This window comes from Seriola lalandi, unplaced genomic scaffold (assembly GCF_002814215.2).
Source record: "Seriola lalandi dorsalis isolate HSWRI2012SDOR001 ecotype SW California unplaced genomic scaffold, Sedor1 jcf7180002054956, whole genome shotgun sequence".
NCBI lineage: Eukaryota > Metazoa > Chordata > Actinopteri > Carangiformes > Carangidae > Seriola > Seriola lalandi.
The window spans coordinates 701,555-714,984 of record NW_019525507.1 but is presented as its reverse complement, the minus strand read 5'-3'; the positions used below and the strand labels follow the sequence as shown (position 1 = coordinate 714,984).

The 13,430-nt window shown below is 42.5% G+C and overlaps 1 protein-coding gene across 1 annotated transcript in view; it reads right to left on the bottom strand.

Annotated features, from left to right (window-relative positions):
- The window catches only part of drosha (drosha ribonuclease III), an 82,026-nt gene that overhangs the window by 32,245 nt on the left and 36,351 nt on the right, over positions 1 to 13,430 (bottom strand). The window contains exons 21-23 of the mRNA XM_023395091.2: positions 12,149 to 12,248; positions 9,925 to 10,027; positions 3,397 to 3,467 (exon numbers count right to left, since the gene is read on the bottom strand). Coding sequence (XP_023250859.1) covers positions 3,397 to 3,467; positions 9,925 to 10,027; positions 12,149 to 12,248 — 274 coding nt within the window. The remainder of the gene's footprint in view (positions 1 to 3,396; positions 3,468 to 9,924; positions 10,028 to 12,148; positions 12,249 to 13,430) is intronic.

The following is a 13,430-nucleotide window of genomic DNA, read 5'->3' as shown; positions in this document are numbered from 1 at the left end:
AGCTAGATTCCATCCACGGCAAGAGCACTGTTGTTTGGGAACCAGTGCCAGCAAAGGTGATGTGTTGAAAGAAAAACAAGGGGACGGAAATAACTGTTGCGCTCCAGTCATGAATGCCATACCAATTAGGGAATAACAGAGAGAGAGAAAAAAAAAAACTGGGGCCACTGTTTGTCTGGCTAGGTCTTGAGGTGGAAATTACATGCATGCTTTGCCTTAGGTAGTCAATTCTGAATTTTACCTCCGGAGTCGTGCAGCCTTTGTTTTGACTTGTCATAAGAGAACTAGAGTGAAACAGCTGTAGGGGTAATGACATCCTGCAGTGTTAGAGAGAGGAAAGAATTGAAAAGAAAGCCAAAGAAAAAAAAAAAGGAGCAAAAGAGACACCAGCCAGCATCCTGTTGTTACAGATAGAAAAGGAGGGTATGGCACCGATCACCCATGTGTGAATGGAATACTATATCAACAAATGGGAGCAGCAAAACCTTCCAGGTTGTGATAGAGAAAAATGTATTGTCCTTCAGTTTTGCACCGCATCTCATTAGTTTGGTAATGTGCTGTGTGAAAACCCACTCTGACACGTTAAGCTAGAAATACAGAAGGATTCAAGTGGTCCCGCAGACCACAGAAATTTATCTCACCCTCTGTCCGTCCATCTCCCTGGTCCGCCCCACAGCTCCCCACCCCCATCTGTGTCCATCTGTTTCCCCTCAGTTTGTGTGACAGAGCAGCCATCAGGAGGATTCAGCAGGGGGGTGGGCCAGCCATACTATTTCAATCCTCAGTCTGCATGTCTAAAAACTTAAAAACCAAAGTTGAAAAGTACTCAACTTTGGCTTGGAATTTCTGTCACAACTGAGCCAATATACTTGTTAGTAGTACTTATTATTAATTGTTATGCATTGTTAAGGTTTTTTGTAGAGCATCTTGGACTGTACAGAAAGTTGTCATGGGTCCACACCTGACTTGATTGGCTGTCAGGTTCGAGTAGACCCCCCCCCCCTTGAAGAGTTGTGGAGTATGGCAAGTGCTTATGTTTTTGGCCTTCTACTCTTTAGGAAAGCCTTTTTGCATTTTTAAGAAACTCCTAAAGACAATACAAAACAGGAGCAACACTGCAAGAGATGGAGGATGGCACTGGCCTCTGTGTAACAAAGAGTCAATTCCAACTCAGTCAGAGCTAGAAGACAAGGCCTTTGTATTAAAGGCCATTCAATAACCAATATGCGACAGTGTTTTTTGTGTCAAGTTTATTTTCTATGTACTTAACTTATGTACATCAAAGTTCCATTTTGGGTCCCTGTGAATTTAGCTGGAAGGTTATGTACAAAGGATCAGGGGAGTGTTATTAATGCTTTTATTTTTCAAGTATTGACCACTTTAATTCCATGTTTCTTTGCATATACTGTTAAGCTGACACTCATCTTCAGCGGATTCAAAACACTGAAGAAGCGTTTCAAGTAGAACAAGGAATATAAATCACATATCTCCCCATTTGAGCATCCTTTTTACAGGCGCCCATTTAGAATTGATTTTAAGATCTCAGTGATTACTAAAGTGTTGAATGGTTCAGCTCCTGTCTAGACCTGTCTGCATCTCCCAGCTTGAATGTCCTTATTCGCTATTAAAGTTAGATCCTGTGATATAGTTTATTATTATTCAAAATTATAACAGACAAGAAAGACAAGATTTAATCTAGGATGGACTGCAGTTTAAACAATTCAGCATCTGTTATCATACTTGTCTACTTGCGTTCCTCCATGTGTTTTTGTTAGTCTTTGTACATGGATGCTCCATCTGGAAACTCTATCATAAGCATGCCTAACTTTACTCTCATCTGTTGTCTCTCTGCGTGATGAAACAAACACTATACTCCATGTCTTATCATCAGCAAGACCATCATGAAGACATGTCACAGCAGGCATCTTTGGTAGCCATGGGATATCGATGCGCTCAATGCTGTTGGTTACTTTTGCAATATATATATATATATATATATGTTGATCACAGCCTTTATCACAGTGTACCCTTTCATCCGTCAGCTCCAACAGATGCTGCACTGCTCTTTATAATAGAGTTATTGGAATCCTTGAAATTTTCCGATTTTTTAAATCCACATCTCTTCAGCAGCCTCAAAAACATCAGCCCTTATCAGAGAATCTCTCATCATTCAAATAAAGACCTCCACATCGTGACAACTCAGTAACTTGATAACTGCTGTCAACTTTCATGGCCAGAGGGTAACAGTGAAACAGGACCAAGGATGTTTCAGCTTTCCACTGCACACTCAGCACTCAAACACAGTTGCTGGTCACACAGTATAAGAGACTCATAGTAAACTCGGCCATGCATGAAAACAAACCAAGGCCAAATGTTCTATCGCTTTAAATAAAATTAAACATTAAGAAAAAAAATTGACTACAAAGCTAACTTACAACAGAATATTGATACTGATCTTGAACCTTGAAAAATCAATGGTTGTTGTATAAAGAACTTTTTTTTTCTTTTTAGGAAATTTTTTTTCCGATCCCTAATTAATCATACTCTTCCCACCAGTTGTTTTCAAAGATTCAGTCCTGAAGCCTCTGATCTGATTTTGATCAAACATGTTTGATAGATTGCCGTGTGCCCTGTAGTGTGTTGGCGTCGCCAACAGAATCTCAGACAAACATCCTCAACAGCCAATTAGAACCAAGCCTGCTGCTACATACTAGACCTGCTGCAATCATTGAATTGATTTCTAACGGTTCTCGCCAAGACAAACGCAAATATTGATTCATTCATCAATTATTCAGGCCTGCTTATCACACACACACACACGCACACGCACACACACACACACACACACACACACACACACACACACACACACACAAACAATAGCAGGTGTCCTGCTCAAGACTGGCAAACTGCTATGTTCAACACCTCCAGTTCATTTTGCAAAATATACAAGCCATGCTCAGCCTGTTTTTTGCTGCCATGGCTTTATCCAAATCTTCTTTTTTCTCATTCCTATTGTTTTATCTTTGTGCATATCAGTGTATACACAATATGCAGCTAGTCAAAAGTACTGCAGGATAAAGCGAGATTATGTGAGATTTCAGGTGCGGAGGCTGGCAAGGCCTCAATATCGTGCGATACGAAGTCCTTTGCCAAAACATAAAGCGTGTGGGTTTGAATGAATAAAAAGGACCAGACTGGTGAAACATTAGTTAGGTCTGCCACACATCAAAATAGGAATATCTCGTCTAGTGTGTCTGTGGCTCAACTCTGTGACTGATGTTTACATTCACATGAGCGCCGACACAGTAAGTAATGTTCATCCTCTACATAAAACTACAAAGTGGCAGAAGGCAGAAATCAAATTAGAACTCATTTATACATTTTGCCAGTTACCTCACTGTTGAAAAGCAGTCTACCAAAGAGCTGCCGAGCCTCCTCCAAGCCTCCTTCCAAATACACTGCACCTGGGGGGAGGGGAGGGGGGAAACCACAGATGAAAAACAGAAAACAAGAAGCTAAGGATGACTGAAGACAAAATCAATACAACAAAGTTTATTCAGGAAGAGTGTGCGAACTGTGTGGAGTGTTTGCTGGGAAACTGTGCAGGATATGTGAAATGGTAAATTAGTTGCCAACCCCCATCAACACAATTTTGAAATAACTGAAAAAGCATGACGTTCCACCAGTGCATTGCTGGTGTAAAAAATTTCTAGCAATTCTGAGGCAATTTCAGACTTCTCTGCTAATGGAAAACTTAAAATTAATTGAACTCGGCAATGAGTTATAATTGCTTTATTAAAAGTAGGAGTGCATTTTTATTGCTTTTTGACGGTGAAATGACCCCGGGGTTCCTGTGCAGATCCACCTCCCCCTTGTCGGAGCGTAGGAGCAGGAGGAGGAGGATGGTAGGGAATGGTTGTATTGCTATACTGAGATGGAACTGGCCAAGGTCACATAAACATCATCGTTGAATTAAGAGTGTGTGTCACATGCACATGTATAAGAGGCCTGACAAAACACACACAAACTTTTGTACTTCATGTACACATGCTTATGGATGGAGTGAACAAAAGTATGGTGTCCTCTAAGACTTGTCTACTCAGATATAACTTATCTGTGCAGAATTCAACTTGAATTGAACACAAACACAAACACACACACACACACATACACAAAAGACAAGGTACAAAAGAAGAAATCCGCTGCTGTCACCGCGAGCAAAGAACAAGACAAGAATCCCAAATTTACTCAATCTATGGGAATGATTCGCAACATTTCGAGCTCCTTTTCACAACTGAACTCTCCGCTGCGTCTTTTGTTGTTTTGCTCTTCTACTGTTTCTACTAAAATCAGAGGTACTATCATGGTCCCTTTAAGCTGCGTACAAGTTCGAGCCATTACACTTAGGGTGGCTCATTCAATTTAGAAAGCAATAACCACCTGGCAAATTGGGTATACAATCGTGCAGCGGTTTTTATTATGTGCATAAATGAGCCAGTGGAAATGGGGCGCGGTGCGGTTGCAAGTCTAAATGCGCAAACTGCTTTCATGGATGACATCAAAAACATATGAGGGATTCATCATCTGGGGAGGGAAACTGCTTTCAGATGGCTAACTGGCCATTTACACACACACAAACACACACAAACACACACAAACACGCACAGAGTGAAGATGCAGCCTACATGACCAAAACCATAAAGAAATACAAACAAACCACCTAGCTCAAAGACAAACACAATTGCACACCCACTCTATTTGCCTTGCATGCCCTTTACTTCTAAACAGAGCTGGAAATTACTAGCAGCCATCGCCCAAATGTTCGTAAAATTTGATTAAGCCTGACAACTTTGTCTCACCCAGCAGCCACTTTGGCACATAACAGACTCTCATTCATTTGGAGCCCCTGTACTAATATAAAAATCTAGTTGAGTGGTATAATAATGAAAGTAGCTTGTGAATCTCGGAGGGCACCAGCCATTGTGGTTTTTTAGACCATGCATTTCCTGCAATCCTTATGACCATTCAAATTCTGAAGACAAAAAGCCTATAAATCAAAACCCATAAATCTAAAACTCCTCTTGAAGTCCACAAACACAGCATGCCACTGCAGATGTGTACAAGTGAGGAAAGCCTCTGTAATCTTGGCGTGATGGGGCGAGCATCTCACTGAGGCAGACCACAGGAGGCTCCAGAGAGGGGAGCGGTTCTTCACAGGATGTTTTCCACTAAGCATCAGCGCTGAGATTTGTGGTTTTACTATAATGTGGACCTCAGTTCTAGACACTGCTACATAGCAGATGTTTCCTCTGGAGACCAGATGTGGGAGGATAAGAACTCCCTCGTAGGACCACGTTTTGAATGTCTTTCAACTACCACTCATAATACATTCATATGTGTGAATACTGAGGCTAGTGGGGAGTGGGTGGAGCTGGCAGGCAGTTTTCTTCATGTTCTGATGACACAGCAAATTTGAAAAGTTCCCCAAATGGAGGCCTCAAAGTCGTTGAAACTCAAAGTTTTTGCTTCTGATTAGATTTTCAAAACTTTTTCCAAGAGGAAGGAGAAGGTGGGGAGTACACAGGGAAGGAGGGAGAAACCAAGAGAGCCTCAAGGGATTTAAAATAGTATTAAAAATCTGAAAGCAACACCTTTGGTGTCAATCAAAGGGCCTGTAGATGAAGAAACCAAGATATGCAGTTAATTCTAGAGAGAACACTTTTGACAAGGAGGCTGTCCATGCAAAAAGTGTGCCCCAAAGCGATTTAATCAATCGCACAACTTGCCGCAATCATTAAATGGAGATCTGTGCTTCACAGTCCACCCCTCAGCTTGCAAAGTTGCAGATGATGCCCTGAATACACACAGCCCACAAAGACGCCAAGCCAACTCAACTGGCAATTACATGCTAGCATCTCTCCGCAGCTCATCTTGCAGTAACATCATGCCCTAGCCAAATCACTCTGCAGTCTCAAAGCTCCGGCACATTCAATCCATTGAGTTTTTGACCCTGCCACGGATGCCAAGACAAAATACAGGAAGTCTACAACTGAGACCAACCTGCCTAGAATACAGTATGTGTATGAGGATTTGTACTGGATTTGAATGTGCACCAGTTTCCCCTTTTACACCTAAGACACACTATGATTTGATCCACCAGCTCCTTCAAAAAAATTAAACTTACATAGGACTCAAAAAGACTGATGTTCAAAACATTAAACGTCAGTTTTTTTAAAAGGTAGATAACCTATTTAATAACTATTCACCCTGTGTTTTGTACACTGCTCTTTGCAATCTTTGACTTGGAGATTCATTAGATACTGAGCTTAATGAAGCTGGGTATTTTCCCAACTTTGAACTGGACTTGAAAACGGAACCAGAGCCTAATGATGCCCAACCCTAAACTGATGAATTAAAAACTTCACAGTGAAAATTTGATTCAGGCCAGAGAGAACAGTGTACAAACTTCAACCAAGTTTTCATCCAGTACTGTGGAGAGAATATCAGTCATGGCCAGAGAAGGCCAGACACTAATGAATCTCCAAATCTGTCACACATCTAATTCAGACAGCCATGCCGACTGTACAGTGTTATGTTTAGGAATAGAATTCCAATGTCTGTGGGCTTTCAGTGACCAATAAAAACCCAGAGTCAGGGGCATATGAAACACCAGCGGCTGACAGTCACATTAATAACCTAGAATGAATTATTCAAAAACGCTCAGGCTCTAATCCATCAAATAATATATTAAGCCGCTCCCTCTCGGCTCAATGGGGGCTGAGGCAGCAGACGGACACAGAAAACTACACATTAAAAAGGTAAAAAAAAAAATAAACGCAACCAAAACATGAAAATAGAATTTTCACCACAGCACCAACAAAGGCAGGCTGCGTACATTGTCACATCAAACATGTTACTTTCCAACTATCAGGCTTGGAACAGAGGCTGAGATGGAGAAACAAAAAAAAAAAAAAGAGGGCACGCAAGAAACCAACTCCACTACTGCTACCATTGCAGCAATTAACAAAGGGAACAGTACTTGCTCAATGAATACAGAGGATGCATTGTGTATGAATCTGATATTCAGCAAGTGAGAGATAATCCTTTCTCTCCGTTCTTTTAATAGGGAGAGCTTAGAGAGGGCCCCCACAAAGGTTCACCATCTGTATCCCCCATGGCTGCTGGCAGCGTATAATCCACCGATCAACTGTACAAGGAAATTAGGGCCATAAAAACAGAGTGGGGCCTTTTTTCTTCTTCTCTCAATTCTTTTCAAACAGTTCGGTAGGAAGGAAGCAGCGTGGCTTATCAGTAAAGCGGACCTGAGAGGGAAACGGGAGGGCAACAGGCGTGCAGAGTTTCTATGAATAAGCAGAAGGAGAAAGTGGTTTCTAAAGACGAAGAGGTAAAGTGGGCAAGAGCAAAAGTACAGAGGGAGAGGGTGAGTGAGAGAGAAGGGGGGAGGGGGTGGTACAGAATGGGAGGTGCGCAGGCCAAAAGAGCCCAAATGAGAATGGCCCACTCCGGCAGAAGTTAATGACGGGGGATCAGAAAAGCAAGATTTCCATTCAACACTTTGAATTATTCAGGGTTGCAGGGCACCCATTTGCATTGCAGATGCCTTTGCTTTCCATTCCTCTACTGCTCTCTCTCCATTCTTCCTCTCTCTCCAGCTCTCTCCATTTCTTTCTCCCTCTGTCTGGAGCAAGAGAATGGCCCTGCCTCGGGGTTAGGAGATAGACACATTCTCGGCTCCATGGAGGGAAAAGCTTTGCCCATGCAAAGCAGGAGATTATCTGCCATTTCCAACACAGCCCAGGTTCAACGGTCACTGTGGCTGAGAAACAAATAAAACAAAAGGTCAGAAAACATGCACAGTAAGCCGTTAAAGCTATCTGCCAGGGCCTTGGAAATATTACGAGCATGTCATATTCCATCACAGCTTTCAAAACAGGACTGTATGGAAAGAGGACCATTTGAATTCTACACTTGTGCACGCTGCAGGAAGAAAACGTGTTAAAAAGGAAAAGAAATATGATGGTACCTTAAGACAACAAGGCAAGGACACGTCTGCAAGTGCACGTAAGTTAACGCGGCGCCTGCTGTTTCGGGAAAGCGGTGGTTTTTTGACGTCTCCGTCAGATGGAAAGGTGCGTGCCAGGATGAAATGACAGCGTTTATATGCCCCTTGTACCATCCTACGGCATGTGTGAGCGATCTGAGTTTGTCTTGTAAGGAGAAAACGCTCTGTTCAGTGAGAGAGTCGGAGGGCTGGCGGAGAGGGAAGGAGATGACAGAGTGACAGGATGACTCATCATCTGCGTGGCACATCTTTCACCTAATAACACCCAAACTCTAGATCACAGTGGGGGGGTGGTGGTGGTGGTGTGTGTGTGTGGGGGGGGGTGCAAGGGATCATAAAGTGTAAGTCAGAGACGGGGGAGGGTGGAGACAGATAGACTGCTCGACAACAAGGTCTGAAAGGAGGCGTTTGAGCTAAAAAAACTGAAATGAAGATGACAAAAGTCTCCGTGAAAGAAAGGAGGCAACATCAATCGGCATTCTCAATGCAAGTGACTTTGAATGTCTTGAATCTGAGTGAACGTGTGCATGTTTTGCCCCTCAGCATGTGTGTCTGTGGTGAGTGGCGGTGGGGGGGTGATATTTTTGAGTTACTAATCCAAAACTCATCACCACAGGGTGCTCTCTGACAGTGGTTTTCTCACAGGTTCCGATACAACAGCAACCCTGTTTATTCATCACTTTTATTAAGTTGAAGTTTCAGATAGAGGAGGAGAGAGAAAGAGAGAGAGAGAGAAGGGAAAGAAATAAAGAGAGGCATCCAGTGTCATGGCCCTGCTACCTTGCTCGGATGTGTGCAGCAATGAGGCGGCGACAGCCACGGGACAGAATAGATTATGACTTCGTCTCTGCCGATAATGAACCCGTAACAAGAATGGGGCCCCGGGGCCGACAGGGGGCCATGGTGCCAGTCAGCACTTTCCCTGCCGTTCTTTGCGCACTGCTGTGTTTTGGTGCGGGGGGGGGGGCGCTGAGGAAGATCTCTTTAAAGCCACCCACTTTCTGTATCTATCATCAGGGGAGCGCAGAGATGGCTGAACTGGTTCAATCAAGATGGTGATAAGATGAAGAAAGCTGCCGACTCTGCAGCTCTCCAGGAGTGAGGCTCAGCTTAGCACTGCCCATGGGGTTGGATGGAAGAGAGGGAGATCGACCCCACCAAGAGATTTCTGTGTGTGTGAGTGTTTTGTGTGTGTGGTTTCCAGCACGGGGTCCTAATCACTGCACAAACTCTATCACTGAACTGCTAGCAAGATGAATAGCAAGCTTGTGTATGTGTTTGGTGCGGGCAAAGGAGAGCACAGCTCTGGGGATTGCTTGTCCAGCCCAGAGGTCAAACCACATCTCCTGAGATCAATATAGCTGTGTAATGTTTCCCGGGCCTAATGGGAGATCCACTGCAGCTATTTACACAGTTTAACACACACACACACACACACACACACACACACACACACACACACACACACACACACACACACACACAAACCTGAATTAAGCTATTAAAGGACTCAATTTTATGCAGAGCACATGAAGTTAGCAGATGAATTTAACACATTTATGCATAAAAGCGTTTCAGATTAAATACATTCATGCTTCTGCAAAGTCCAGCGAAGCAGCACTCCACTAAAACTAGTGGTATTAAACAGCATTAAACCCCCTACTAATTTTTGTGTTGTGTTCATAAGAGCGGAGAGACAGTATTTGTTTTTAGTGTATGTAAATCTGTTCTTTTAGGAATAGATTTACATATTTAGTTCACTCAAAATGCATCCCTCTTTTTTGTTCTCCTGCACAACCATCACCGCGGCTTCTATCTTTGTCTCACGGGAACCTCACCGATAAGAGCCTCGAAGCAGTTGGCCATGGCGTGTCGCAGGTCCGACTCCCGGCACAGATCCGGTCCGTGAGCGTAGAGCATGAAGCGATCTAACTCCAGTTTCTGTAAAAGACAAACACATTCATATCAGTGTGCCGCCACCGACACCTCAGTAATAGCCTCTTGAAAAAGTAATAGCATTTTTGGTATTGCACATTTTCACAGGCTCTCCATGGAAAAGAAGGGAAAAAAGGGCCCAAAAACTCAAGGGAAATGAGAAAGATTGCCTGCCCTTGCTGGAAAAGGTTCTACTTCATGGCACTGACAGATGTGCCCATGTGTTGTCCAGCTGTGGCATGATGCACTAAGCCGGCACAGGAGGAAAATGTTCGCACATGTGCATACATGCACGCACAAAATTACATTGGCACACACACACAGACTCACTGGATAATCCCAAGATAAATTGTGAAATAGTACAGTGACCTTCATTCTCTCTGAATAGTAGTCAGTACCTCATATCCCTGTACTACATAGCTGTATTCAACCTACCTCTACCTGTGAGTGTTTTTATATTGCATCTACAAATATATGCAATGTACAGGTAATTGTATATTAATCTGTACAAGTTCAATCCAAACGTTGTGCACATATTGTATTGTAAATTAGACTACCTTCTTATATGACAAATGCACTATTCATTACCTGCAATGAAAATGTCTAATATATACTCAATAAATATTCGAGTACGGTGCTAGATTTTAGTTCCTATCTCTATCCTTTGTTTTATTCAAGTTGTTTATTATATATGGCTTTTAACTGGACTTCAGTTTCCTGCCTACATTACCTCCTTGACTGTCCATTTGTTTTGTGATTTATGTGGCTTAGCTGTTGGAACACCCTAACTTCCCATTGGGGATTATTAAAGTGCTCGACTTATCAATCTTTTTTATTCTACTGTCCCTATTGCCTTTTTTTAATGTGTTAGGGTTTTCTGGGACCTTTTTGTCATAGAACACAAGAATGTGGGCCTGTAAAAGTCCATTGACAGAGTTTATATCGTAAGTGGTCTGTACAAATAAACTTTACTTGTGACCCCAGGGTCACAAATAAGGACATGCATGAAAAATATAGAAAATATGTCCTCAAAACCTGAATGAGAAACTGATCCAAGAACTGCAACCAAGCTACTCTTGCACTGAAGCTAGTTGTACTGGTTAACTTGTAGGTTTGGCAGGATATCACACGAGGAAGTGCACATGCTCAGTCTAATGATGATGATAATAATAACGTTTGCATTTCATATAAATGAGTGTCTGAAGTGTGGGACTGTGGGTCAGTCAAACTTTCTCCAACAGTTTCTCTGAGCCAAGTCAAAAGTAGCCCAACTTGACTTCACTGGTTGTGCACCACAGATGAATACCCAACAAAAAACAGTCAGGGTGCTATTTAATTATGGCTGCTAACTGTTGGTGGTATCCCACCCCCCGTGATTGCACACACAAATTAAATCACAATTCATAAATACTCCAACTCAGAGGGAACCCGTTCTGACTTTTAAGCCTTCCAAGTGAAGTGGTGGATTGTGCCGTTGCTCGCTGAAGATATTTTTTGAAAGATAATTGCAAGTGTTCTTGAGCAGACGGCTTTAGAGGAGCCTGGTAAACAACTTGGCAACGTCGAACACTGTATCACACTCACTTTACCGCGAGCGGCAAATTGAAACAAGCCAAACTGCTACACAGCACTAATGCAGATTCGGGCGGCTGCATCTTTGTATTCAGCAGGGAGCAACATGAAAGATTGAAGTTTTTAATTGCTTTCTTCACATCACGGGACGATTATTGTTGTGTTCTTTACAAACGTGCCAGTGAGTGCGGCTTGGCTCTACAACGCTGCCAGCGAGAGAGAGGGAGGGAAGCAAGGGGGCCTAGCGATAACAGGAACTGGAGAGTGTTTCAGGAAGACCTCTAGGGGCCCACTGGGACCCCAGCCGCACTAGTCTAGTCCTCCAAAACAACAACCTTTTATCTCCAATTACAAACCTGAGGGGGCAAAAAAAAAAAGGGTACGAATGGCAGCAAGACAAAATTACTCTTTTCCCCAGTGCCCCCTTAAAAAGAAGCTAAGTCATAACAGCAAGACAGAAAACAATAAGACTGTCTCTCCTGTCAGTTTGCAGACCTTTCACCATTTTGACCTAAAGAGGGGGGACTTGTTATGAAATGCAGGAGGTGAGTTTACCTTGGCTAGCATGGCTAGGTGCTGGTTCTGTACGATGGCTGTTCTGTATGTGGCCAAGCCGCCCTCCTCTAAACTGGGGAAAAGGTAGTACAAGTGGACACTGTGGACAGAGAAATGAAATACAAATTAGAGCAGTTGAAGAACAAATCACTGGATGTCTAGTTGAAAAATATTATTGGATACTTTTTCCAGCAGTTTAATTTCTTGTCTGAATACTAAGATACGCAACAGTTATGTGATCATCGCAAAACCTACTTAAAGTTCTTCTTCATGGCAAGGAAAATTAGATATTTATGTAATTCTCACTCATCTTTCATTTGCCCATTTTTTTCAAAGCCACTTAATTAATTTTCCAGAGATTTCCAGCCTTTCCAGGTCTGTGTTGGAACCCAGAAATGGCCGCAGACGCTTCAGTAGTTCCACAGCTGGGTTCCGGGCGAACAGGTTCCATTTTCATTACGGTCCAGCATCTCCCAAACCGCAGCGTGTCATTTGATTTCATTTGAATTAAAACAGGCCATTTAATTCAGTCATTTCTAATCAATGCAAAGAGAGGAAAGCAGGTGGCGTTCTGTTTTCCAAATTCACGAGAGGTCTATTTGTTAGGGTATTGTGATCTTAGTCTGGAAACAAAGCACTTGGAATTAATGAAAACCACTTTATGTAATGAAAAATAATTAGACTAGAGACACTTGGTTTGCTGGCACAAGTGTCAGTCACACAAACTGGCTGACTGGGCCGCATTGCATTCTCCAGGTACAAAAAGAAAAAAAAAAAACACTTTGCAGAGTTGAGTTTATTAATCAGAACAAGACTGGGACATCCTTTTAGATAAATTGAAATCACAAAGAAAATGGTTTTAGAACATATATGATGCAGTGAACTACTGACCCCCATGACCACGCACTACATCAAAGGGTCATTAAGTGAACATAAAAACTGAGGCTCTTTCCAGCCAATAAATCTGAAGCTCACCTGTCATCAATTTCTCATGTGCTCCCCCTGACATGTTCTGCGGCAGTGATTCTCAAATTTTTTATGGCACAGGGATTCAAGAGCAGAATTGATGTGTACCTGCTGTGCTGTGTTCTTCATGCAATTCCAAAGACGATTTGTAGTTGGCCTTTTCAGGCCTTTATCTTTAATAATTATTGCTAATTTAAAACTTACCTGGACGTTAATAACTGCTGATTAAAAGGAAGAGGATCACAAATATTCCGTTTTTTTTTTTTTTTTAATTATCTGCTAAGCCTTTTAAAATAAATCATCCCGCGACACCCCC